The sequence below is a fragment of the Rana temporaria genome, chromosome 4 (assembly GCF_905171775.1).
Source record: "Rana temporaria chromosome 4, aRanTem1.1, whole genome shotgun sequence".
NCBI classification, from domain to species: Eukaryota; Metazoa; Chordata; class Amphibia; order Anura; family Ranidae; genus Rana; species Rana temporaria.
Genome location: NC_053492.1, coordinates 273661186 through 273688753, shown reverse-complemented (window position 1 = coordinate 273688753; position 27568 = coordinate 273661186). Strand labels below are relative to the sequence as shown.

Sequence of the window (27568 nt, the reverse complement as noted above, 5' to 3'; positions counted from 1 at the left end):
TGTATATACTTGAGTATATACCGACCCGAATATGAACCTAATTTTACCACAAAAAAATGGGAAAACGTATTGACTTGAGTATAAGCCTAGGGTGTCCATCTGCATGCCTCACTGTGCCTCACTTTGCCTCACTGTGCCCATGCCTCACTGTGTCCATGACTAGACTGACGTTTAACATGGGAGTCTATGGAAGGGGTGCCCAGCTTTGAAAAATCGGTTCTCCCCAACCGTAGGTTCCCCAAACAACAAACTTTGCACACTTGTAGAGGAGAAATATGTGTCCAGGGGACCTACGACTGGCCGGTACCAGGTCCCCAAAGTCACCGGAGAAATTACCATTTAACATGGGAGTCTATGGAAGGGGTGCCCGGCTACATATGTGCCAAGTTTGGGGTCCAGGAGATATACAGCCAGTACTGGGTCCCCAAAGACCGGGAGATCAGGCCCAAAAAGGTGACTTGAGTATAAGCCGAGGGGACACTTTCAGCACAAAAAAATGTGCTGAAAAACTCGGCTTATACTCGAGTATACACGGTAAGTTGGATGAAAGGTGGTTCAATACAAAACTGTATAAGGGGTCATTTACTGTTAAAGTGGTTAGGATATGGAACTCCTTTCCACAGTTGGTGGTGTCAGATGGTAGTGTAGATGTGTTTCTTGGAAAACAAAATGTACAAGGATATGGAAAATGGTAGTGACATATACACACACATACTCTGAACTGGATGGATTGGTATCTTTATTCAACCTTAAGAACTATATAAGTATGATGAGTAACAGGGTTCTCTTCTCCATTCACAGATCCTGTTTTTCTTTTTTTATTCAACATGATTGGCTATTCTTTGAAAAGTGAATTTTCACCACATTTACTAAGCCAAGGGAAATATTTCTTAGTATGGCTACTGCAGTGAGATATAATGTACAAAAATAATATTGTAAAATCTTGAGTCGTCCATATAAATGTAATAATATGTAAAACTCTTGAGACAGTCATATAAAATTAAAGTTTCTTTTTAAAAGTTATTTTTTCTGCGCATTTATCATTTTAGTGTAAATGTTCATTTATAAAGCAAAACATATGGAGCTAAGAGCAAATGGAGCAGCATATGTAAGAAAATGAACTACTAGAGAAAGAATAAGAGCAAAACCATTCTTCCATGTATTTGGAAATTACTGATTTATATCTTGGAGGGTGCACAATTGAAGGTTCAACCTAGCAATGCTTGACTTAAGTTGGCTTTCAAGCATTTCTGCCTTGTTTGAACCCATCCATCTAAGTGTATTTTAGCAGGTAGCAATCATTCAGCTTAAATGAATTCTTCCAGAAATGACCTGATGAAAACCATTGTTATGTAACTTATGAGTCAACATGCATCCGATACTTATCTGTTACTACAAGTTAAAATATTCTGCTATATTCCTTAGCTGATGTTCTGTGCTTTTTACTCATACAAACACCATTTAGTCTTTTAAAGGCAGCATGTTACATGGGCTTAGATGTTCTATTTTATAAGAAGGGAACTGCAAATAATTTGTGCAATATATTTACTGGCCATTCATAGTCAAGCCCACAATGGTAACAAGCATAGTAATTGATATTATATACTGTAGTTTTATTTCGTTTATTATTGGCACCCGGAACATTAGAACCACATTTTTAAACTCCAAAAATATTTTTACTGTTTTTTTTAAAAAAAGTTTCCAAATGTTTTATACATGAACAGTGTGAAATGGGATGTACAAAGAAAAGTAATAGTCAATATCTAAAAGGGAATAACCTGAGCTGTATGGGCATATAAACATATTACAAATGCTTTGGTCTAAAACTTTATGAAAATAATGTACTAAATTCTTTGTTAGAGTAGAATTCCAGAATATAGATCTTTCAGTTGCTAATGAACTGAATCACCAGCTAATTTCTTATATCTATATATCAGCAGAAGGTTTCTCCAACCTGCTTCCACAAGGCCGCAATAAGGTGCTACACTCTTGTAGCTTGTCTTTATTGTTGTTATTATTCTATATTATAATAAATGCAACAGGGAAATGCAACACCAACAATATTTGACTCTATAATTGCTCTAGCAAGTGGGTAAAAATGGCAATGTAGTTGGGGATGTCTTTTAGCTGGAGTTCCCCCAAAAAAATTAAAAGCTAACACATAATTTAACTTGCTTAAAACTTAAATATATTAAGTGTGATCGCTCAAACATCAGAACACTGCACTGAGATATTTTTTTCTGCCATCTTACTTCAGGCTAAAAAATATTTTTATATTGTTCAAGTAAAAAAAAAATCATAAGAATTGAGCTCAAAGTCTTGCTGGCTGCACATAGTAGGCTGATAAAATGGAGAAATAAAAAAATAAAAAATATCCAGGAGCACCTTTGCTTTGCTGTTGCATGTTTTTACCTGTTTATCGTGTCTGCCTAGTCCTCTCCTGATAAACCCTACTGTCAAGAATAGCTGTGTCTGCCCATGAATGAAAGAGAAAGGAGAGTTTTTTGCCTCAGACAAAGTCAGCACTATAGGAGAGCTGGTGAATGTGGTCAAGGCAAAGAAGGGTTCCTTACATTCATCTTTTGTTTAAGGTGCTAGGGAAGATGGTGGCTTCTTTCAAGGCTATTCTCTATGCTCAGTTTCGTTCAAGGCTGCTATAAACATTATTCTGTCTGCCTGGAACAAGTAGATCCTAACCTGGCACTATCCAAAGGGTCTGGTCCCAGGGAAGGAGTCAACATTCCAGAGCTTCGGATGGCACATCTGGCTTAAGGGCCTGGGCGTTTAGGTTGAAGGATTGTTCTGTCAGAGTACAATCAGACAATGCCACACCAGTAGTTTACTTAGTTTACCAAGGAGGCACTAGAAATCACGCAGCCAGAGGGAAGTAAGCCATGTTCTGGCTTGGGCAGAGGAACTCGTGCACTGCCTATTGACAATCTTCATTCCATGAAATGGATAATTGGCAGGCGGTTCTCTGGAGCCATCAACAATTGTTCCCGGGTGAATGGCCTCTACACCCTGACTTTTTTCTGACCAAATGCCAGAAAAAGGGTACCCCGGACATAAAATTGGCATCCAGGTTCAAAAAGAAGTTGGACAGCTTCATGTCAAGGACAAAGGATCCACTCGCATACAGGACAGATGCTTTAGTGACCACGTGGGACCAGTTGTCACTGGTTTATGCGTTCTCTTCCCCCAGTGCCACGACTACCGCGGCTTCTATGTAACATCAGAGGGGAACGGAAACAGGCCTAATAGCTCGAGCATGACCCAGACGACCTTACCGTGAAGGGATCGGAAGGGTGGTAGTAGAGGACCCAGGGTCCCTTACATCTTGTCCAGACCTACTTTGCAAGGGCCGGTATTCCATCCTGTCCTGCAATCATGGGAATTAATGGTTTAGCTGCCTTAGCCCACATTCTTTAGGATCGCGGCTTTCAGGATCAGTGGCAATTACCCTGATTCATACAGGAGAGCTGGCGGCGATTGCCTTATATCATATTCCAAATGTAACAAGGAATATTATTGCTTGTAAGGGGTTTTAAGGTTTGAAATATGATTGTGACATAATGCAGTATTGTAAAAATTCCTGTTTTGTGTATAGGCAATTTTAATGATTGATATTGAATTATTGGAGCAGAATTGTCTTGTGACATGGCCCTAAGGGCTGACCTGATAAAGCATACAAAGCACATATTAACTCTATAGTAGTTGTAAACTAATTCATGCAAATTTTCCAATGCAGAAAAGTAATGGTAAGTCCATTTCAATGAGGCACTCACTGAACTGTCCTAGGAAAATAAAGATAGTTTGTATTGAATATATGTTTAGTCATATCCGATGCTAGGCCAGCTCTCTGGGCACCATGTCTGATTTAATTGAATGCATTTTAATAGAATTTGCCTAACTTTGGACTGGAATGCATAATGTATTTTTTTTTTTACACACTATTAGCTAGATTCAGGTAGGCAGGCTTATCCTTGCGGCGGCGTAGTGTATCGTGTTTACACTACGCCGCCGTAAGTTAGCGAGGCAAGTACATGATTCACAAAGTACTTGCCTGCTAAGTTACGGCGGCGTAGCGTAAATGTGGCAGGCGTAAGCGCGCCTAATTCAAAATAGGCTGAGGGGGCATGTTTTATGTTAATTTGGGTTGACCTGACGTGATTGATGTTTTTTTGGAACGGCGCATGCGCCGTCCGTGTACATATCCCAGTGTGCATTGCGGCTAAGTACGCCGCACGGTCCTATTGGTTTTGACGTGGACGTAAATGACGTAAATCCCTATTCACAGACGACTTACGCAAACGACGTAAAATGTTCACATTTCGACGCGGGAACGACGGCCATACTTAACATTACTATTCCAGCTATTTGATGGAATAACTTTAGGCCTGATAATGCGTTACGTAAACGGCGTATCTGTACTGCGTCGGCCGGGCGTACGTTCGTGAATAGGCGTATCTAGTGATTTACATATTCTACGCCAACCGCAATGGAAGCGCCACCTAGCGGTCAGCCTAAAAATTACACTTTAGGATACGACGGTATAAGACACTTACGCCGCTCGTATCTGAGCCTAATTTAAGCGTATCTGGTTACCAGAATACGCTTAAATTAGCGCCGGAGCACATTCAGACTTAGGCTGGCGTATCTACTGATATGCCAGCCTAAGTCTTTCTGAATCCACCTATAAGGTCAATTTTGACTGAAGCCGATTAACCTACCAGCATGTTTTTGGAGTGTGTGACAACCAGATTACCCAGAGGAAACCAACAAAAACATGCAAACTCCATACAGATAGTGTCCTGGCTGAGATTCAAACCAAGGACCCCAGGGCTGCAGGGCAAGGCATTAGCCGGAAAATCCTCTGCTGTGTCTATCTGATTTAGTTTCATGTTTCCAGATCCTTGACTTCACCAACATCAAGAATAAGTAAACACACCAACCTGCACCCTATCCCTTATCTGTGTGCTTTCTTGTCACTGTTCTCAGTATATCGCTAGGCTACACCACTGGGAGCAGTTTAATAAAATGTTTCATTGCTGCACAATATGTGGTATATTTTATCTTTTTAATGGAACATCCAACAAGCATCATCTGAGGTCAGCCTTTGTAAGGTGTGCCACAAAAAAAACTGGAGAGCAATATGAAAGGAAATGGCAAATTGTAGATGTAATGTTATTATCATATACAGTATATTATGAAAACAACAAATTGCACTTTATCATTACTGTTTATAATTGTGGCACATCTGAAGCTACAGCAAGAAGTACACCCACACACAATGATTAATAATATCTTGTTTAGTATATGGTCCAATTAAGTTAGCACAGTACAGAAATTAGGCATATATTTTGAAGCAAAGAACAAATAAATACAAGGTTATTAAACTGCATTTTCAGATTTTGTTTATGAAAATGTACAGTATCTTTATTTTATAGTCATTAAACCATAATGGCAATTCCCACAGTGTTTACTACATTAAGTAATGGTGGTCTTCATTAGCACTGTAGACATCTTGCAGCAAATGAGCTTTGTGGAATTGCTTCGATCAATTTATAGATTTGTATCTCTTAATTATATATTATTTGTATTTACATATGAGCTTATACAAGAATGTTTATACTTTTTTTTGCCTGGTAATGCTAAAGTATGATAACATGTAACTTTTATGTCTTACTTACTGACATACTTTTATTTTATTTTAATTAAAATAAAGTATTTTCTTTATGGTAAACACGTGTTTGTTATTTTTTTTAGTTTATTTTTTTACTTTTAATTGTTCAACACCTACTTGGAGCATCCAGAAAACAAAACAAGCTGAAACTGTTTATTTCTACCGCACAGACTGCAGCCCTATCAAAATTTGCTGTACATTTTTTATCCTACCAGTGTTTTTGCTTTTTGATCTTTATCCAAGATTAAAGTGGTTCCAAAGCCTAACCATTTTCTTACCTTAAAGCGGGGGTTCCGCGGCCAATCGTTTTTCTTTTTTTGAGTACTCAATGGTGTTTCACAAGATAACGGTACACTCACTTGTTCGGTCTCTGCACATAACCGATGTCCGTTTTCGGGTCAAAGAATTACTTATAAATCCGTTACAGTGAGTTTTTATTTTGCGTGTGGGCATTGTGAAGCCCACAAGCAATCACTTCCTGGAAGCGGTGAATGCTGATCTCCCAGCATTCACCGCTCTTTCTCGCGCCTTTCTCGCGCCTGCGCAGTGTTTACAGTGATTAGCGCCATAAACTAACTGGTTTCCATCACAACGGGCGGCGTCATTGAAAGTTCATGCCCCGTTTTCATGGTATGCGTCACTTCTTTCCTAAAAAATTTGCGGGATTTCGTAGGACTGCGTTCCGCAAGGTCGCTTGGGAAGCATGACACTCTGCTCCCAAGAGACATTGTGAAGAGCTCCCAGAGAGCACTGCGGCGCCGGGGAAAGGGAGTAGAGACGCCTACTCCCGCAGGAGGAAAAACCGTAAGTCGGATTTCAGAATGATATAATAAGGTAATGAAACCTAAATAAAAAATAATAATATTGCCATTCTGTATGTATGTTGTGAGATGGTGCCGATAGGACAGTTTTTTTTGTGGGTGAACCTCCGCTTTAACCACTTGAACCACTTTAACCAAATCTCAATAGGTGACATTTAAAATATTCTACATGTTGCATGTTTTGAGTGACAGAGGAATTTTGAAAAATAAATAAAATTTGGGTCACTTTTATTCCTATTACAAGGAATGTAAACATCCCTTTATGAAAAAAAGCATGACAGGTCCTCTTAAATATGAGCTCTGGTGCCAAAAAGACCTCAGATCTCATAAATGCAATAAAAAATGTTTTTATGTAATTTATAAAAAATGTTGCTTTAAGAGCATTGAGCGGAAGTGATGTTTTGACAATCACTTCCGCCCTGCAGTGGTATGGAGATTCGATCGCCTCCGCCGCTACCGATGGCTCCAATAGCGAATCCGCCGCAGAGACCACTTTTATCTGAAAGCGGACCACCCGCTCTTGAAGAGGATACTGGAGTTATGGTAGCTAGCTGCTGCCATAAAAACAATATTCCTCTTCAAAGTAGCGAAGTCTAACGACGGCGGGCAGTCTGTAAGTGGTTAATGCATTCCTTGCATCAAGTTAAAAAATGTTTAGGCATCGATTTTGGCCCCATACCATACTTTTATACTTACTTGAGCCTTCATTCAATCCACCACTGTGAATGTCTGCAGCTCTTCTCTCCCATCACTTCCGTGTCTCACTGGCTTTGCTGGGGCATTGGCTCCCAGTGCTGTCAATCAAAGCCAGTGACAAGAGAGCGGGGAGCGAGTCCAAGTCAATGGACACAACAGTGAGGCTTGGGAGCAAGCCTAGGCAAGTGCACTGGACAGAGAGGAGGAGCCAGGCACGCTGGCAGGTGACCAGAGAAGAGGAGGTTCAGCCGCTCTGCAATTCCCTTACACAGAGCAGGTAAGTACAGAGATGTTTGATATCTTTAAAGGAAAACAAAATCCTTTACAACCAATTTAATGACTGAGAAAATAACCAAATTTGCTTAGAAGTTCATTAAACTTGAATCTGAACTAAAAATAAGATTTGGGCACCTTTAGGGCCGTTCCTGTGTGATTCCTGCACATTACCATGCGGTATGATTTTGCAGCCCATTCATTTGATCACCAGCACACAGGGAAAGTAGTGCATGCATAAAACTTGGCGCACCAAATTACATGGTGTCACAGATTTGGTGCCCACAAATGCACTGCATTTGTTGTGCCTTTAAAATTACATTGGCACTACAGCAGATTGCAAAGGCAATGCGTTTTGTGTTCAGTGCAGGAAACCTGCACAGAACGTACCTTTCCCTCACCTGGTTCTTGTGTGAACAGGCCATTAAACTTCCAGAAAATTGGTATTCAGTTGTTTTTCAACTTCCGTAATAATTTGTTTTAATATTGTGTTAATGCAGTACTTATCTTCTAAGAGGTACTGTTCCCACAAGCTCGGCACTCCAGTCATCCAGTACCAGTCCTCTTCCAGTTTGAAACATGTCCAGTGTCATTCAATCCACACCTTGACAGCCCAAGACATCAAAAGACCCACACCTTGGGGCATGTTTTATGAAGCTTGGACCCACATGCTGTGGTGCTGTCTTGTGCAACATTTAGGACCCACGCACTCCCAAAAGAAGAAGACATATGACATCATGCAAGACCCATGAAAAAAACCTACACAGGGACACAGATCGGTCACCTCCACCCAGTCAGTCCCCTCCCCCCACAGTAAGAATCACTCCCAGGGTACACATTTAACCCCTTCCTCGCCCCCTAGTGTTAACCCCTTCCCTGCCAGTCACATTTATACAGTAATCAGTGCATATTTATAGCACTGTTCGCTGTGTAAATGTGAATGGTCCCAAAAATGTGTCAAAAGTGTCTGCTGCAAGCCTGACAAAAATCGCAGATAACCGCCATTACTAGTAAAATGTCAGAATTCTATCCCCTATTTTGTAGCCGCTATAACTTTTGCGCAAACCAATCACTATACGCTTATTGCGATTTTTTTTTTACCAAAAATATGTAGAAGAATACTTCTTTACTTACTTATTTTTAATAGCAAAAAGTAAAATATATTGTTTTTTTCAAAATTGTCACTCTTTTTTTGTTTATAGCGCAAAAAAATAAAAAACGCAGAGGTGATCAAACGCCACCAAAATAAAGCTCTATTTGTGGGGAAAAAAGGACATCAATTTTGTTTGGGAGCCACATCGCACGACCGCGCAATTTTCATTTAAAGTGTGACAGTGCCGAAAGCTGAAATTTCGCCTGGGCAGGAAGGGGGTATATGTGCCCAGTAAGCAAGTGGTTAAATAGGGGGTTGTGTCCGATGTGTTGTTGCTGAGTTTCTTAAAATAATCTAGAATACGACTAGGGCCTGCAGTTAAAATGACTACCTTATAAAAATCAAGTATATAGCTTTACATTTTAGGCAAATTATACATTCAATCTACTACAAAAGATTACACATGAGGAGACAGTAGGAAATAGTCAAATTGAATGACTGCGTTAACAGCAGTATACACAGATAAATGGAAAAAAAATGTGTTTTGGAAGAAACAATGTGTGGAGCAATGGTAGGATCTAAGGGCCAGATTCACAAAAGGGATACAACGGCGTATCTGCTGATACGCCGTCGTATCCCTGTTTCTATCTATGCGACTGATTCATAGAACCAGTTACGCATAGATATCCCTAAGATCCGACAGGTGTAATAGTTTTACACTGTCGGATCTTAGGATGCAGTACCGCGGCCGCCGCTGGGGGGAGTTTGCGTCATAAACCAGCGTCGGGTATGCAAATTAGCAGTTACGGCGATCCACTAAACTTTTTCCCGTCGTTACGTTGCCGCAAGTGTTAGTTTGCCGTCGCAAAGATAGGGCACCTTTTACAAAGTGTAAAATTACTACACCATGTAAAAGTATACCCGTCTTTCCCGCGTCGCTTTTGAATTTTTTTTTACATTTTTCTTTTTCCCGGCGCAAGTCTTTTTTACCCGTTGCGATTCACAAAACGTTGGCGCGTCGTAATTTCGCGCAAAGCACGTCTGGAGATTTGCAATGGGAGCATGCGCAGTACGTCTGGCGGGGGAGCGCGCCTAATTTAAATGGGACTCGCCCCATTCGATTGGCCCGCCTTGCGCCGGACGTTTTTATGATACACCGCCGCAAATTTCCAGGTAAGTGCTTTGTGGATCGGGCACTAACTTGGAAAAATTGCGGCGGTGTAACGTAAACCAGTTACGTTACGCTGCGCCCGGCCTACGTGAATCTGTCCCTAAATATGCACCTTTTTTAACCATGATTGTACAGTACAGGGTATTCAATGTTTACTAATTCGCAAATGTAAAAACTACAAACTTGTGTTCATTTTAGCATGCCATGTTGATTATTTATGTGTAATGAACCATCCAGTTTTTTTGCAGCTGGGGAATGCTTGGCACACTGCAGGGATGTACATGACTACATAGTCATTAGATTAATTGTACTGAATAGCACATAGTAGCATCGCAGCATCCCAATGTGTTATAACCCACACCCACCATGTTATGCGATTAGCTGGTTTTAGTTGGGACTAGGGACTCTGGCAGCAAAAGCAGTAATAATTCCAGATTAAACATACATCACCATCCTCTGCTAATGTCTAGCACTGTGATCCAAGCATAAAATACAGTGTTATTCTATGAAAATACTGTATCTGAATGATTTATCTTCAGACCACTAAGTACTGTAAATGACATGTTGTATCACTGTTGTTTACAAGTAGCCTTTGTGAAGTGTGTGACTACATAGAGATCAAAGCAAGGTTGAATCACTGAAAGACTCTTTGAAATCATTTTAAAAAAAGTAGTGTTCTGTGATGTATAGACTTTCAAACACCATAACAACCTCATATCTTGCCAGTTATGCTTAGAGTCCTGAGGAGAATGGATGTCTCCTTCCTCTGTGCTAGATGTTTCGTAGAGTCATGCCAGGTAGTCTCTCCAGTCAAAATTGAACAGTTCATTTAATTTACTAGTGATCCCTGTGCAACGGTCCTTCAGACAGCAGTGACATCCTGTCTTTGTTCCAGTTAGCACAGGACCCAGACTAGCACTTCTGGGTATTCCTTGTGGAGGTTTTCGGGATCAGAACTGTGGCAGTGTTCATCCTGTCCCCGTCTCTGAAGACTTGCAGTCATGAGTAGTTACATGCCATGTGAGAAGTTTTTACCTCTTGTCTGATTATGAGACTGTATATGTGCATTTCCTTACAGCTGTAGCTGACCTGTAAATGTGTGAGGAAATTATTACTCTCCCCTTTATTATGCTGTTTTCCTATATACTAGGATTACAGGCAGGGCACAATGCGGGACATCTATGTTGTTAAAAATAATATACTGTAAAGTATTGTCAGGCATCTTATAAGGGATCAAACATGCATTACTTTGATTGACTTTGGATTCATCTATTAGCTGACATTCCATGGCCTCTTCCAGATCAGCCAGGTCTGTTAAACCTAAAGGACCAATCTAATATCTTTTCTTATTCACCCAATTTATTTGGCTTGTCTGTTGAAACCCAGGTTCTGGGAGACAGAGGCATTGTGAATTCAGTTATCCCTATTACGCTAAAAGCGCATAACCCACTTCTTGCAGAATTATCATTGCACGTTGATTATTAACCACATGCCGACCAGCGCACAACGATATACGTCGACACAATGGCTCGGCTGGGCATATGGGCGTAGAGGTACGTTCCCTTTGAGATGCGGCATTGTGTGCGCAAGCTCCGTGAGTCCAACCGCTGGTTCCGAGGACTCGATGAAATGCTGATGTAAACAAGCATTTCCCCATTCTTCCTAGTGACAGGACACTGATCACAGATCCCTGTAATTGGGAGCGGTGCTCACTGTCGTGTCACACGTAGCCCATCCCCCCTACAGTTAGAACACATCCCTAGGACACACTTAACCCCTTCAGCGCCCCCTACTGGTAAACCCCCTTACTGCCAGTGTAATTTTTACATTAATCAGTGCATTTTTATAGCTGTATCAATGACAATGACAATGGTTCCAAAATGGCATCAAAAGTGTCCGATATGTCTGCTACAATGTCACAGTCACGTTAAAAAACACTGATCGCCGCCATTACTAGTACATTTTTTTTATAAAAATGCCATAAAACTATGCCCTATTTTGTAGAAGCCATTACTTTTGCCCAAACCAATCAATAAGCGCTTATTGCGATTTTTTTTTACCAAAAATATGTAGAAGAATACGTATCGGCCTAAACTGAGGAAAACATTTTTTTATATATTTTTGGGGGATATTTATTATAGCAAAAAGTAAAAAATATTGCTATTTTTTTATTTTATAGCACAAAAAATAAAAACAGCAGAGGTGATCAAATACCACCAAAAGGAAGCTCTATTTGTGGGAAAAAAAAGAATGTAAATTTTGTTTGGGAGCCACGTCGCACGACCGCGCAATTGTCAGTTAAAGCAACGCAGTGCCAAATCGCAAAAAGTGCTCTCGTCTTTGGGCAGCCAAATGGCATGGGGCTAAAGTGGTTAATAATGTTTAGCCTTAAACATCATCTTGAGTCATGTCTGCCCTGTCTGCTCTTTTAAATGTCCTCTTGCAAAGAATTCAGTAATTTGTACTCTCATTCTAGGTCGTAATTGATGACCCCCGCTCAGTCCCCACTCTAACCATGGGTTTTCAATCTATGTATTATCAATGTTACAAAGCCCCCATTTGAAGATTCGGGACATTTCCTTGATGTTGTTATCCCATGAAGGTAGCCTTTCTTGTCATCACCACTTGAGCAAGAGTCTCCCATTTTATTGTACACTAAAACAGGGTTGTTTTGAGTTCAAAGTTCTCTTTCTTTGCTTAAAGTGGTCTCTACCTTTCATCATTATGAGGATATTGTGTTACCTTCCTTGTGTCCAGCTCAAGTTCACCTCAAGGCAAGCTCTCTCCAATGGTCTAGAAACGTAGAGAGAGCCGGCCACTGCTTCTTTTAGATAGATGGATTTGATACTTGTTGTTCCAGAAGTTTCTAAAAATGTTTTTTCTGGTTTCCAGACCTACTATCTTTAGTAAATTAGACAGACTGTTGTACAGACCTATGGGTTTCAATATAAGTTGTACCTTTTTTTGTTGAAGTCCTTTCTATTAGAGCAGTGAGTGTGTTTTGGGCTTTTCCTTATCTGGGAGGTGCCCTTCAGTTTCTATGTCCATTTCTCCTGTAGACTGCAGTATAACCCTTTGGTTAAGCTGTGTTCTTCAATGGACGCAGAGAAAATCATTTTATGGTAGACACAAAAGTCATATTTCGTTTTTTTTTTGTAGTCTGTGGGCCAGATTCTCAGAGGAGATATGACGGCGTATCTCCAGATACGCTGTCGTATCTCTGAGTTGGGCCGTCGTATCTATGCGCCTGATTCTTAGAATCAGTTACGCATAGATTTCCCTTAGATCCGTCAGGCGTAAGTCTCTTACGCTGTCGGATCGTAACTGCATATCTACGCTGGCCTGCTAGGGGCGTGTACGCCCGGCCGACGCAGTACAGTTACGCCGTTTACGTAAGGCTTTTCCCGGCGTATAGTTACCCCTGCTATATGGTGGCGTAAGTGCGGCGTACCAATGTTAAGTATGGCCGTCGTTCCCGCGACGAAATTTGAAAATGTTTTGTCGTTTGCGTAACTTGTCCGAAACCAATACGTCCTTGCGGCGTATTAGGAGCAATGCACACTGGGAGATTTCCACAGACGGCGCATGCGCCGTTCGTGAAAAAAGGCCAATCACGTTGGGTCACAGAACATTTACATAAAACACGCCCCCCTGTTCCAAATTTGAATTAGGCGGGCTTACGCCGGCCGATTTACGCTATGCCGCCACAACTTACGGAACAAGTGCTTTGAGAATACAGCACTTGCCCGTCTAAGTTGCGGAGGCATAACGTAAATCGGATACGTTACCCCGCCGCAAAGATACGCCGCTGTGCGAGAATCTGGCCCTGTGTCTTGTTGGTGATGGAGTGAATGGAAACGTTGACAGTTGTCACCAAAACAGGTGTCCCCATTGAAAAACTTAACTTTCAGTTCTGTAAAATGTTGGAATCCTATCACTTTTTGTTGCGACATAAATGGTCTCCATGTCAAATAGAGAAGTTAATAAGCAATAAAAACCTGATAGGGGTTCTAACGCTATCATGCTCTATTTAGAATAAAAAAATTTTACCTAACATATACTTTAAACATTTAAGATAATCCTGAAATTGTCGCATAACTTACCTGTATGCTAATGAAGGTGGTATATTGGTGTGCTTTGACCACTAAGTATGTTGCTTCTATGTCAATAATGCCTAAGAACATATACTTCCACCATCTTCTTTTCAATATTGCCAACAAGTTTTCTTCCCCTGAAATGGAAAATGTTTAAAATATAAAAAAAATAAAATTTTAATTTCACGTAATTAAAATAAAAATGGATTTAGTCTACAGTTATGGTCACAAAATATAAACTGATTTAAGCAAATGGTAAATTAGATGAAGGTAGGTGATGACCCAGTTTTTTTTGTATTTATTTTAAGTTTCAAAAAGGAAACATATTGAGCAGTTGTGACATGTTGGTTATGTTAGCACTAAGTCTATGGCCCCGTACACACGTCCGAGGAACTCGACGTGCCAAACACATCAAGTTCCTCGTCGAGTTCAGTGTTGAAGCCGCCGAGGATCTCGGCGGGCCGACTTTCCTCATTGAACAACGAGGAAATAGAGAACATGTTCCTCGCTGAAAAGTGTACACACGACAGAGTTTCTCGGCAGAATCCAGCTCCGATCGAGTTTCTGGCTGAATTCTGCCGAGAAACTCGGTCGTGTGTACGGGGCCTATGGCATTGGACATGGGAAAAAAAACAACCCTTAGGGCTAGCTTTACCATACAAATGTATTACATGTCTAGTGCTGCACTGTTTTACTGTTAAGCTGAACTCTTGGTTAGAATAAAAACAACAACAACAAAAAAGCTTGAAAAAAGTAACCTTATCACTAATAAGGTCATGTGCTAATACATATTCACCTCTTTGCCGTTAGCAAGATGATTCTGTGCCAAAAATATACAATGCCTGGTGCCAGCAAACCCTACTTCACCCGTTTAAAGATCAATTTTATTTTGCTACCCGTATCAAATAGTTTGCTACTGCACAGTTTTAGATATGTGCTAGGACGTACATAATATTATAATTAAACATTTCAATTACTGTATATAACCACAGAAGTATATTTGATTTTTGATATTTACTGAGGAAAGAGTTACATGTTTCTAAAAGATGCACTATATATACTTTGAAAATGAATCTCTTTACTGCACAATAAAGTTTGAATTAGGCATATACAACCCAATGAATAAAAGGGGCAGACAAGGAACAATTTGGCTGGGTAGGAAAGAGCTAGGTGATGCTGATTTTTCCCCAGCCAGGAAACGAGGTGGGTTCTATCTTGCTGCAGGTTATAATGCACACTGGGAACACAAGAGAGGAACCTGTTTGAAAAACTGAAGGTATGGCTGGAGTCCGGGTTTAACTGTGGCTGAGAAAAGAAAGGCCAACAACCTGGAGGGCAGGGCTGTGTAAATCCCTGGAATGAATAGACAAATCCTTTGACCTTTGGATATATATACTCTGCAGCACAAGCCTGCTCAAGTGTGCCTGTGATGAGACCCTGTGGCAAATATAATAATTGGAACAATGCACAAGTAGAACTGTTCTTCCTAGTACTTTATGGCACATTATGTTATCTGTGGTTTATGTTGCTATTCTAATTAAACCTGGGTTGCCTTTTTGATTTTTTTTTGTTTGGTTTTGATAAATTCTTTATTTAGAAAGAAATCAGTACAAAATATTGCAAACCTTGGCAACAGAGAAAACATTTTATCACTCAAGTCAATTTTGTACAATAAGGTAAGTCGTGTCGGATATTTTTGTCTCATCTTGAACGTTTTTATACATTCTTTATTTAGAAAGACATCAGTACAAAATATTGCAAACCTTGGCAACAGAGAAAACATTTTACCGCTCAAGTCAATATTGTACAATGATAAGATAAGTCGTGTCGGTTTTTTTTCCTTCTCATCTTGAAACCTGATAGATATCTTGTACTTGGTTCTCTACATAAAATTTCTTAGCTAATTTCAAGAGTTGTAATTTCAATATATATCAAGCTGCTATGACTCTATTGTTGTTTGTTAGGATCTCTACCATTCAACTTTACATGTATTTGTACTACTTCCTGCTCATATATTTATTTTGTGTTTAATTTTATTTACTTACTGTATATACTCGAGTATAAGCCAAGTTTTTCAGCACATTTTTTTTGTGCTGAAAATGCCCCCCTTGGCTTATACTCGAGTCACCTTTTTTTGCGCCTGATCTCCAGGACTTTGTGGACCTGGTACTGGCCGGCCGTAGGTCCCCTGGACCCCAAACTTGTGTGCAAAGTTTGTTGGCCGGGGAGCACCGTTTTTTCAAAGCCGGGCACCCCTTCTATAGACTCCCATGTTAAACGTCAGTCTAGTCATGGGCATAGTAAGGCATAGTAAGGCATGGGCACAGGGAGGCATGGGCACAATGAGGCATGCACATGGACACAGTGATGCACACTGAGGCAAAGTGAGGCACAGTGAGGCATGCACATGGACACAGTGAGGCATGCAGATTGACACCCTAAGGCTTATACTCGAGTCAATAAGTTTTCCCAATTTTTTGTGGTATAATTAGGTGCCTCGGCTTATATTCGGGTCGGCTTATACTCGAGTATATACGGTAAATCATAAAATGGAGTGGAAATAGATGAGATTACAGAAACTGAGGCTTTCTTTTATTTTTCATTTTTGGGAATGTATTAATGTGACAGCAAACCTCTAGAGACCTAGAGAAAAACAACTATTACAAACCATTATTGAGACCAGGCAATCAAGCAATAGAGAACATCATATTTGTAGATTATTTTTTAAAGACTAGTCATAATCATTGTATTTTGACAAACTTTCACAATAATGTAATTCATGCAACTGATTGTCTAGCTGGAAAAATTTTTTGGCAGAGAGCTTGTAACAAGGGGTGTTATAAATGTAAACAATTGCACAGAGCTGTGGACAAAGTAATCGCTAAGACCTTTGTGTATAATCTGCTACACTCATCGCACAACTTATTGGGAAGATAAATGATCTCCAGAAAAATCATGCAGTTTTTTGAATGGTGATTATCTGTATTTCAGACCGAACTCCTATCCTGTGTATTAGACACCTCCATGGATTAGATCAAAACATTTCACCCAATGCTGAACAAATTGTTTCTTCTTAAAGATGTTTTCAAGTATTTTATAAGGCAACAAGCTAGAGAGATCATTTAAAAAAGCAGACATAATTGGGAAAATGTTTTGGGCTAGAGTTTGTTATTCCCCTTTGGTCTTCTGGGCTTTGTAGTTTTAATATCGCTGCTTTTGCTATTATGAAAAAATGAGGGGGTGTGGCATCGCTGACATCTGACATACTGAAACAGAAGAGTAATGCCTCGTACACACGGGCAAACATGTACGATGAAAACGGTCCGCCGGACCGTTTTCAGCAGACATGCCCACCCGGAGATTTCTGTATGATGGCTGTACACACCATCATACAGAAATGAGAGTCAATCCGCGCGGAGAGACAGCGCGGTGACGTGCCGATGTGCGCGACGCTGAAAGGTCAATGCTTCCACGCATGCGTGGAAGTCATTCGATGCATGCGAGGGATGGCGGCCGCTCGGACATGTACGGTAAGTCTGTACAGACGACCGAACATGTCCGACAGGCAGAATTCCAGCGGGCATGTTTCTAAGCATGTTTCTAAGCAAGTGGAATCCTGTCCGATCGGCCGTACACACGACCGAACATGATGTCTGCTGAAACTGGTCCGCGGACCAGTTTCAGCAGACATGTTCGGTCGTGTGTACGGGGCCTTAGAGAAACACTAATAATTTTTAATATTTTTCAAACTAATAATGAAAGAGGAGATCATATTAAAAAAATATTACCAGCTTGACTTGAGAATTGGCTCCTTCTATATAAGGACAATTAGCAGCCCATAAAAGAAACATGTACATTTTACAAATATAAACTTCTCAAAAAGTTTTGCAGAATGCACACAAGAAATGTCAGTCATAGAGGGATATACAAACTAAAATACACAACAAGATGACAGCAATAATATATTTTAGCAAATGCTGATATATAACAGTACATATGTATGTACAATATATGTACAATATATTGAGAGAATGTAAGCTGTTATTCCTAGCCTGCTGAAAATGCTAATTGTCAGGCTAGCATGCAAATCCTCTGGCTTCAACACTTTCTGGCCCACTGATAAGCACAAAACATGTAGATCACCTCCATCTGACATTACTGCCTGCATACTTGTTCCACGTCAGTGAAAATTCGGAATCCACAGACAACAAGGCAAATAGTCTTTTAGTGAGGATGAGCCCCGGGGGAGACTATAAGCAAAGACGGCTTATATAAAGCCCCACAAGCTATACATGGCTTACCACTGTAAGAGTTATAGTGGGCCACAAGGGCATTCACATAGTGGGAAGCATTTTTAAGTCATACAGTATATAATCTCACTTTGCTCTGCTTTAGTATTGTATGTAGGTACAAAATAATGCATGTATATGTAGTCAGATTGTATCTATACATTGGAGTGTGGGTAGAACTGATGCCTTTGCCTCTTTTGTACCCTGCAGTCTACACTTTTGAGATACACTAGAGTTCAATGCAGGAGTGGATGGATTTGCTGTTTTATAATGTTTTTTTTTTTAAATAATAAAAAACCTATTCCCTGCGGGATTATTGCCTTATAGAATGTGAAGAAATAGTGACAAACAATATGTAATTAAATATGATAGCTGAGAAGTGGCAATTGGAAAATGATAAGTATACTGAAATATAAGTAAATGCACTGTTATGTTATAAATAATGGATTTTGTGACCGCTTTTGTTTTTAAGACTTTATAATGAACCATACCCAATCGCAAGCAAATGAAATAGGTAAACAAGAATTAGATTTTCACATAACTGTATAATTGAAGTGAATATTCATATTATTTATTGTGTGAAGATTCTCAACTGCATTAGCAAATCGGCTGAATACTGTATTACAAGCAGGATAACTGTGGAAATAAAGGGTAAAAGCCTAACAAACAAATGCCACCACGCCAACTAAGAACCTGTAAAGCCGTATTATAATTTTATTCTTTAGTTAAGAAACACTTTAAATATTTTATTGTTTGCATGACAAGCTCCTTTTAATTGACAGCCCCGTATCACACATCTTCAAATCAAATTAGCAGTGTTTGTATCCTGACATATTTACTTTGGCTACATCTAGCTGTAATATGCCAATCTTGATGGTTTTATGTTCGGCCTGAATATTGCTGTCAGATTTAGAGACCAGGCCAATCCAGATTCACTGCACAAATAAGGAATAACAGAGTACATCACAAAGCTGTGAATGTGAAAATGGTATAATGTCAAGGCAAGTAAAATTAAAGCAGATTTCTAATGATGTGTGCTGCCCTCTCACATTCTCTGGGTTAATGTAATTCAGCAAGTTGCCAACTCTTAGGACAATTGCTTGCTAGATATTTTTTATAATATTCCACATGTTTGTGCTGCATAGATGATTCGTTGTCAGAGGCTAGAGTCACCCTGAAGCAATACGGGCTGGCACCTTCTGTTATGTCTTAATACCGCACTCATATACAAGTGCCACAAGTCCTTAGGCACACCCACTCTGCACAAGCTTTTCTTCCATGTCACCGAAAATTGCACAGTTCATTATAGAAAACTTCACCAAGATGACAATATCATCTGCTGCAGTCACATTACATGACAACCTAAAATGTGTGCAGCCATAAAAGGTTGCTAACACAGACCTAGAAAAATGTTACTGGATACACTGCTAGAGTGACTTGAATTGAACGCTGTGTACATTTTACTAAAAGTAAAATATACAAGTATCAAACTTAGATATCTGCTTTTAATTTAACCTCCCTGGCGGTATGATTATTTCAGAAAAAAGGTGCTGAAAGCGGTACCATTATTTGCAAGGAAATTTGGTGTTTTATATTGTAGGCCTGTAATTCTTAGGAATAACTCACTTAAATCTGACCAAACAAGAGTCTAGTAGGCATCCCGGGTATGACTTTTTTTTAAAAACAAAATTATAGATTATAATATAATAAATAATTATAAATAATTATAACAAATAATAATATAATTATAATAAAAAATATTCAATAATGTAATCAACTCAAAATCACTGAAATTTGCTCAGTTGCAGAATTGTCGCTGTCATTACTTTTATTTTTTTATGACGAATTTCCCCACAAATCGATATCGCACAATTCTGCAAGTGATTATAATTTATTATCGCTGTTTTCTAGCTGCTCTAAAACCATTTTTGACATAAAGGGACACTTTTGGTTGCTATGGACTATCTACAGTTTGCAGGCAGAAAGAAAAGTTTTTATTATATAAAAGTACATGTAGGACACTGGGCAGAACACTAGGGACAAGGGGTGTGTGCATTTTTTATATACAGTACTGTAATCTATAAGATTACAGTATACTGTATGTATTGTGTTTGTTTACCTTTTTTAATTTGGCGCCGTTCTCCGCTCCCGTGCACCGTAACGTCGCAGGAAACGGAGATCGGCGGCACACAGAGGCACTGTGTGAATCAAGCGAGGTCCCGCTCGCTCACACAGCGCGGTGGCATCGCTGGATCCAGGGACAAGGTAAGTAAACCATGCCTGTGGATTCTGCGAGGCGAGCCCGAGTCTGACTCGGGGTTACCGATCGTAGCCAAAAAATCTCACCCCGAGTCAGAGTCGGGAATACCGCCAGGGGGGTTAATACTACTGAATGAATGTGATATAAAAAATGTATAAGCAGAAATGACCTTCAGTGAAAATTACATTTCAAACTGATCAGTAGATTGAGAAAAAAAGACAGCTGAAGTTATATGATCCTGTTAAAAGTGGATCTTGGTGGCACCTCTCCTACTTTCAGAGTCTTATGCCGCGTAAACACGACCATTTTTAATGGTCTAGAAAAAACAATGGGCCAGATTCAGATAGGTGAGCGGATCTTTAGATCCGCGTAACCTATCTCATTTACGTTACGCCGCCGCAAGTTTTTGAGGCAAGTGCTTTATTCAGAAAGCACTTGCCTGTAAACTTGTGGTGGTGTATCGTAAATCCCCCGGCGGAATTCAAATTCCGCAGCTAGGGGGCGTGTAAAATTTAAATCATGCGCGTCCCCGCGCCGAACAAACTGCGCATGCACCATCCGTCAAATATCCCAGCGTGCATTGCTCCAAATGACGTCGCTAGGACGTCATTGGTTTCGTGTGCGTAACTTACGTCCAGCCCTTTTCTGAATCGACTTAAAATGTAAAAATTTGACGAGGGAACGACGGCCATACTTAACATAGGATACCCCTCACATAGCAGGGGTAACTTTACGACGGAAAAAGCCGAACGCAAACGACGGAAAAAAAATGCGCCGGCGGTCGTTCGTTTTTGAATCGGCGGAAATCCTAATTTGCATATTCGTCGCGTAAAAAACCCGAAACGCCACCTAGCGGCTGGCCTGGAATTGCAGCCTAAGATCCGACGGTGTAAGACACTTACACCTGGCGGATCTTAGGGATATCTATGCGTAACTGATTCTCTGAATCAGTCGCATAGATACGACCGGCAGAACTCAGAGATACGACGGTGTATCAGGAGATACACCGTCGTATCTCTTTCTGAATCTGCCCCAATGTTTCGACCAGATTCTTGTCAAGCCTGACTTGCATACACACGATCGTGAAAAAAAAATACTCAAGCAAAACGCGGTGACATACAACATAAAGGGGAAGTTCCATTCGGGTGGCGCCACCCTTCGCGCTGCTTTTGCTTATTTCGTGTTATTAAAATTTTGGTTAGAGACGATTCACGCTTTTCAGTTTTCGTGCTTTTCAGTCTGTTACAGCGTGACGAATGTGCTATCTCCATTACGAACGGTAGTTTTACCAGAACGAGCGCTCCCGTCTCATAACTTGCTTCTGAGCATGCGTGGTTTTTTTACGTCGTCAAAGCCTACACACAAACGTTTTTCACAACGTAAAAAACGACGCAAAAAAATAGAGCATGTTCTAAATTTTTAATGCCCATTTTTCACATCATGAAAAATGCTCTGGAGCCCACACATGATAGTTTTTAAGGACATTAAAAAAAATGTCATTTTTCACGTCATGAAAAATGGTCGTGTGTATGCGGCATCACCTTTGCATTTCAAAGTGATGGGTAGTCTCACTGATCAATAGCAAAGTTAAGGATGTAAGGTACAATGACATTTACAGGAGATGAGTCAAGGGATGCATATGAACCTAACTACCTACATTTGTGGATCTACTAGTCATTTAACGTGAGATTTGAACTGAAGGTAACCTCTACTTTAGTATTTTTTTCATCATATATTTCTGTCACATATGGATTACAGCAGTGCTGAAGTTAAAGTGGAGGTCCACACAAAAATGGAACCTCCGCTGTCCGGATTCCTCCCCCCCTCCAGTGTCACATTTGGCACCTTTCAGGGGGGAGGGGGAGCAAATACCTGTCTAAGACAGGTATTTGCACCCACTTCTGGGCATAGATCCCCGCATTATCTGCGGGAGTCTACGCCACGTCCGGCACAACCCCGCTGTCTTCTGGGAGACACACGGGTCCCAGAATACAGGGGCCAGTGGCATTGCGCAGCGCGAGTCGTGAATGCGCAGTAGGAAACCAGAAAGTGAAGCCGCACTTCCTGATTCCCTTACAGTTTTGGATCAACTAGTTCACATTTCAAATTTCTCTTGTTCACCCCTGTGGGCTAAGGAAGAGAAATTCTTATCCACACTAAGCAGTGTGGATAAAGGAATGTTAGCTATTGGCTTTTGTATTCAGCAGTCGCTGCTCCAGCAGCAGCTGAATACATGAACAGTGCATGCATCTAAAGCGCTGTTCAGCCAAGAATTTTTGGACCAGCTGCTTTGAAAAAATCGATTCTTGTTTTGTGGGGAGGTAGTGCCGCCAAGACCACCCAAAGCTATGAATTTGAACAAAGATTACAAAAATAACAAACATGTCATTCTTGCCTGCTCTGTAAATTGGTTTTGCACAGAGCAGCCCGATCCTCTTCTTATTGGGTCCACCATTGGTGGTCCTGACTCCTCCCCCCTGCTGAGTGCCTCCAATAGCAAGCCTCTTGCTTAGGCTCACTCCCATGCCATGCTCCTGTAAATGGACATTGCCCTGTCCACTACTCTTCTTCTTCTTGGCTCACTGGCTGCGATTGACAGTAGCAGGAGCCAAAGGCCCCCACTGCTGTGTGAGACAGTGAGGAGAGAGAGACCCCAGAGAGCCGCTGCCCTCATGCACATCACTGGATTGAGATGGGACTGGGGTAAATATAAGGGGGGCTGGGAGCTGAACTTAAAGTGTTTGTTACCACAACACTTCATATTCCTGATATGTACCTGCTGTACCATGTACTTGTATAAGAAAGTATCCTGTTCTCTTTGTATTGCTTTCTTTATGTGACATTTTTGAAGTTCCTACCAGTCCCTTTGCTTTTCTATTATAAACGGACAACACTAAGCAGGAGAACACACTGTGGTCAGTTCTCTAGCTATGCTAGGAACTCCGTGTGCTCTCCTCCAATGATCAGACTTGTCCTGACATGCCTCAGCTGCACATCCATTCACTGTAAAGCTCAGTGTACTGTTGCTTTTCCTCCCCCCAGCTCTTATGCCACGTACACACGGTCGTTTTTCGGCATGAAAAAAATAATAATTTTTCAGCATGTCCAAAAAACTACGTTTTTCCAACTTCATCATTAAAAACGACGTTGCCCACACACCATCGTTTTAGAAAAATGATGAACAAAGCGCGGTGATGTACAACGGCACTCTAAAGGGGAAGTTCTATTCGCCTTTGGGCTGCTTTTAGTTGATTCCTTGTTAGTAAAAGACGATTTGCGCTTTTTTGTCTGTTACAGCGTGATGAATGTGCTTACTCCATTATGAATGGTAGTTTTACCTGAACGAGCGCTCCCGTCTCATAACTTGCTTCTGGGCATGCGCGGGTTTAAAATGCCGTTTTTGCCCACACACGATCATTTTGTACAACACGAAAAACGACATTTTGAAAAACGACATGAAAAAATGCAGCATGCTGTCGTTTTTCAGAAGCCGAAAAACGATGTGAAGCCCACACACGATCATTTTTATGTTTTTTTTTCATGCCGAAAAACGACCGTGTGTACGCGGCATAACTGTATGTAGCTGAGAACAGAGGGAATGTGATCACTGATACAAAAAGGGAAAAAGATATCTATAATTTCTTTTTAAAGCTATACAAAAATGTTTTGCATTTCATTTTGATTTTAAAATGAATGGGTTGTTTTATAAATGTGGTCTGCCAACATTTCCATTTGTGGCTGTGTTTATAAAGAAAAAGTATACTCAGATATGACAGATGGACAGTCACTGTGCAAAGATACATAATGGGCCTGATTTACCAAGCCTTTACTCCATGACTCATGGAGTAAAAGCAGGAGTAGCAGCCGTTTGGCCATTTACTAAAGAAATACGCTGCTAGTGCAGTGTATTTCCCTAGTTACTAATGTGCTCCGTGCGCCCAGGAGAGGGTGCATTGTGCACCAGTACAGACCTGGCGCACGGCACATTAAACTATAAATTGCGGGGGTTCGGGCGGGAGTTTATTAAGGGGGGAGGTGGGGGGATGCAGGGGAAGTGAAGTGACATGTGTTTTGAAGTGTTTGGCGGGCCGAATTGAAAGGGAAAGTGTTTTTTGAAAACAGATCCCCGTACGCTTGCACAGTGCGCCTGAACCTCGGGAGGTTCATTTGCATACTGGGCATGCGCAGAGAGAAAAGTCAGGGATTCCCGTGCGCCCTGTCAGTACGCCGTGAAAATCTTGGTAAATACCAAGCGGCGTACCCGTGAATGCGCTGCGTGACGCGGCGCACGGGAATCTCCGAGCTGTTTTCAGCCCTGAAGGGGAACTCGGCGCCAAATTTCAAACTTGAAATCGGCGCGGGTCCCCCTTCAGGGCTACATTAGGCTCTTAGGCTTGGTCCGGAACGTGAGGGGTTAAACCCGCGCCGATTCGGCGCGGGGGTCCCCCCCAGATCCAAACCAAGCCCTCATCCCAAGCATGCAGTCTGGCCCGGACAGGAATGGGGGAGGGGACGAGCGAGCGCCCCCCCCCCCTCCTGAGCCGTACCAGACCGCATGCCCTCAACATGGGGGAGTGTGTGCTGTGGGGGAGGGGGGCACTGCCCCCATGTCGATAGGGACAAGAGCCTCTTCCCGACAACCCTTGCCATTGGTTGTCGGGGTATGCGGGCGGGGCTAATCGGAATCTGTGAGCTCCCTTTAATAAGGGGGCCCCCAGATGCCGGCCCCCCACCCTATGTGAATGAGTATGGGGTACATCGTACCTCTACCCATTCACATGGGGGAAATGTAAAGTAAAAAAAAAACACCACACAGAATAAAATATTTTATTAATCTGCTCCGGAGCCCCCCCTTTCTTCTTTAGCTCTCTTAGAAGGGGGGGTTTCTTCTCTCCCGATCTTCCGCCGGGACCCTGGGCTTCGGTGATTTCTGCCGGGGGAGGGCGCCATCCCTCGGTCCTCTCCGGAGCCTTCCGCCGGATGCCCCCACCCCATTTAAGCTCTTTTTCATTAGGGAGGGGCATCCGGACTTCGGGGTCTTCTGCCGGGGGATGGCGCCTATCCCCCGGTCTTTCCGGTGCCTTCCGCCAGGGTTCCGGTCTTCCTGGTCTTCTGCCGGGGGTGCGCCAACTCCCCGGTCTTTTCTCTTCTGTCTTCTCTGCTCCCTCTTCTGCCTGGCTCCCCCGCGGAGCCAGGGCTTTCTTCCGTCTTCTTTCTTCTCTCTTCCTTCTTCTGCCTGTCTCCTCCGGGAGCACAGGGCTTGTCTCCGCTGTCCTCTCCCTTCTCTTCCATTGGATGTTGACACGACGAGGTCCGGCGCTGGAATGCCGTCTGAGCAGTGGGCATGGACTTATATAGGGCAATGCCACCATGTGACCTCAACCCATGTGACATCACATTCCCATCATGCCCAGGGAATGTGATGTCACATGGGTTGAGGTCACATGGTGGCATTACCCTATATAAGTCCATGCCCGCCGCTGACACGGCATGTCAGCGCGGAACCTCGTCGTGTCAACATGGAATGGAAGAGAAGGAAGAAGACAGCGGAGACAAGCCCTGTGCTCCCGGAGGAGACAGGCAGAAGAAGGAAGAGAGAAGAAAGAAGACGGAAGAAAGCCCTGGCTCCGCGGGGGAGCCAGGCAGAAGAGGGAGCAGAGAAGACAGAAGAGAAAAGACCGGGGAGTTGGCGCACCCCCGGCAGAAGACCAGGAAGACCGGAACCCTGGCGGAAGGCACCGGAAAGACCGGGGGATAGGCGCCATCCCCCGGCAGAAGACCCCGAAGTCCGGATGCCCCTCCCTAATGAAAAAGAGCTTAAATGGGGTGGGGGCATCCGGCGGAAGGCTCCGGAGAGGACCGAGGGATGGCGCCCTCCCCCGGCAGAAATCACCGAAGCCCAGGGTCCCGGCGGAAGATCGGGAGAGAAGAAACCCCCCCTTCTAAGAGAGCTAAAGAAGAAAGGGGGGGCTCCGGAGCAGATTAATAAAATATTTTATTCTGTGTGGTGTTTTTTTTTTACTTTACATTTCCCCCATGTGAATGGGTAGAGGTACGATGTACCCCATACTCATTCACATAGGGTGGGGGGCCGGAATCTGGGGACCCCTTTATTAAAGGGGTCTCTCAGATTCTGATAAGCTCTCCGCCCGCATACCCCGACAACCAACGGCCAGGGTTGTCGGGAAGAGGCTCTTGTCCCTATCGACATGGGGGCAAGAGTGCTTTGGGGTGGGGGGGGCAGTGCCCCCCTCCCCCACAGCACACACTCCCCCATGTTGAGGGCATGTGGTCTGGTATGGCTCAGGAGGGAGGGGGGCGCTCGCTCGTCCCCACCCCCATTCCTGTCTGACCAGACTGCGTGCCTGGGATAAGGGCTTGGTTTGGATCTTGGGGGGGGGGCCCACGCTATTTTTTTGGGCCCCGGTTTAACCCCTTATGTTCCAGACCAAGCCTAAGAGCCTGGTATGCACCTGGAGGGAACCCACCTTATTTTTTTTGGGGGGGTCTGGAGTTCCCCTTCATGAACAGCGATCTGTCATTTACACATGTCAGTCCCCCCCCCCCCCCTACAGTTAGAACACACCCAGGGAACATATTTAACCCCTCCCTCGCACCTAGTGTTAACCCCTTCCCTGCCAGTGGCATTTTTTGAGTAAGCAATGCATTTTTTACAGCACTGATCGCTAGAAAAATGCCAATGGTTCCAAAAAAGTGTTCGATGTGTCCGCCATAATGTCGCAGTACCGATAAAAATCGCTGATCGCCTCAATAACTAGTTAAAACAACAAAAAAAATAAATTTGTAGACGCTATACCTTTTGCAAAAACCAAACACTAAACGCTATTTGCGAATTTTTGGAACCAAAAAGATGTAGAATACGTATCGGCCTAAACTGAGGGGTTTTTTAGTTTTTTGAATATATATTTTTGGGGATATTTATTATAGCAAAAAGTAAAAATATTTTTTACATATGTGGGCGGGACTTACGCAAGTCCCGCCCACATATATAAACATCGTTCAAACCACACATGTGAGGTATTGACGCGTGCGTTAGAGCGAGAGCAATACTTTTACCACTAGACTTTCTTTGTAACTATAAACTGGTAACATGGAAAAAAATATAAAAGGTCGCCTATGGGGATATTCACGGAATTCATTTTGGCCCCATTGCAGGAGTGTTTCCAA

General features: G+C 42.1%; 1 protein-coding gene across 2 annotated transcripts in view; it reads right to left on the bottom strand.

Annotated features, from left to right (window-relative positions):
* The window catches only part of SLC35F1 (solute carrier family 35 member F1), a 454222-nt gene that overhangs the window by 86300 nt on the left and 340354 nt on the right, over positions 1-27568 (bottom strand). For both annotated transcript variants that reach the window (XM_040350310.1, XM_040350309.1), the window contains exon 3: positions 13841-13968. In XM_040350310.1, coding sequence (XP_040206244.1) covers positions 13841-13968 — 128 coding nt within the window. The remainder of the gene's footprint in view (positions 1-13840; positions 13969-27568) is intronic.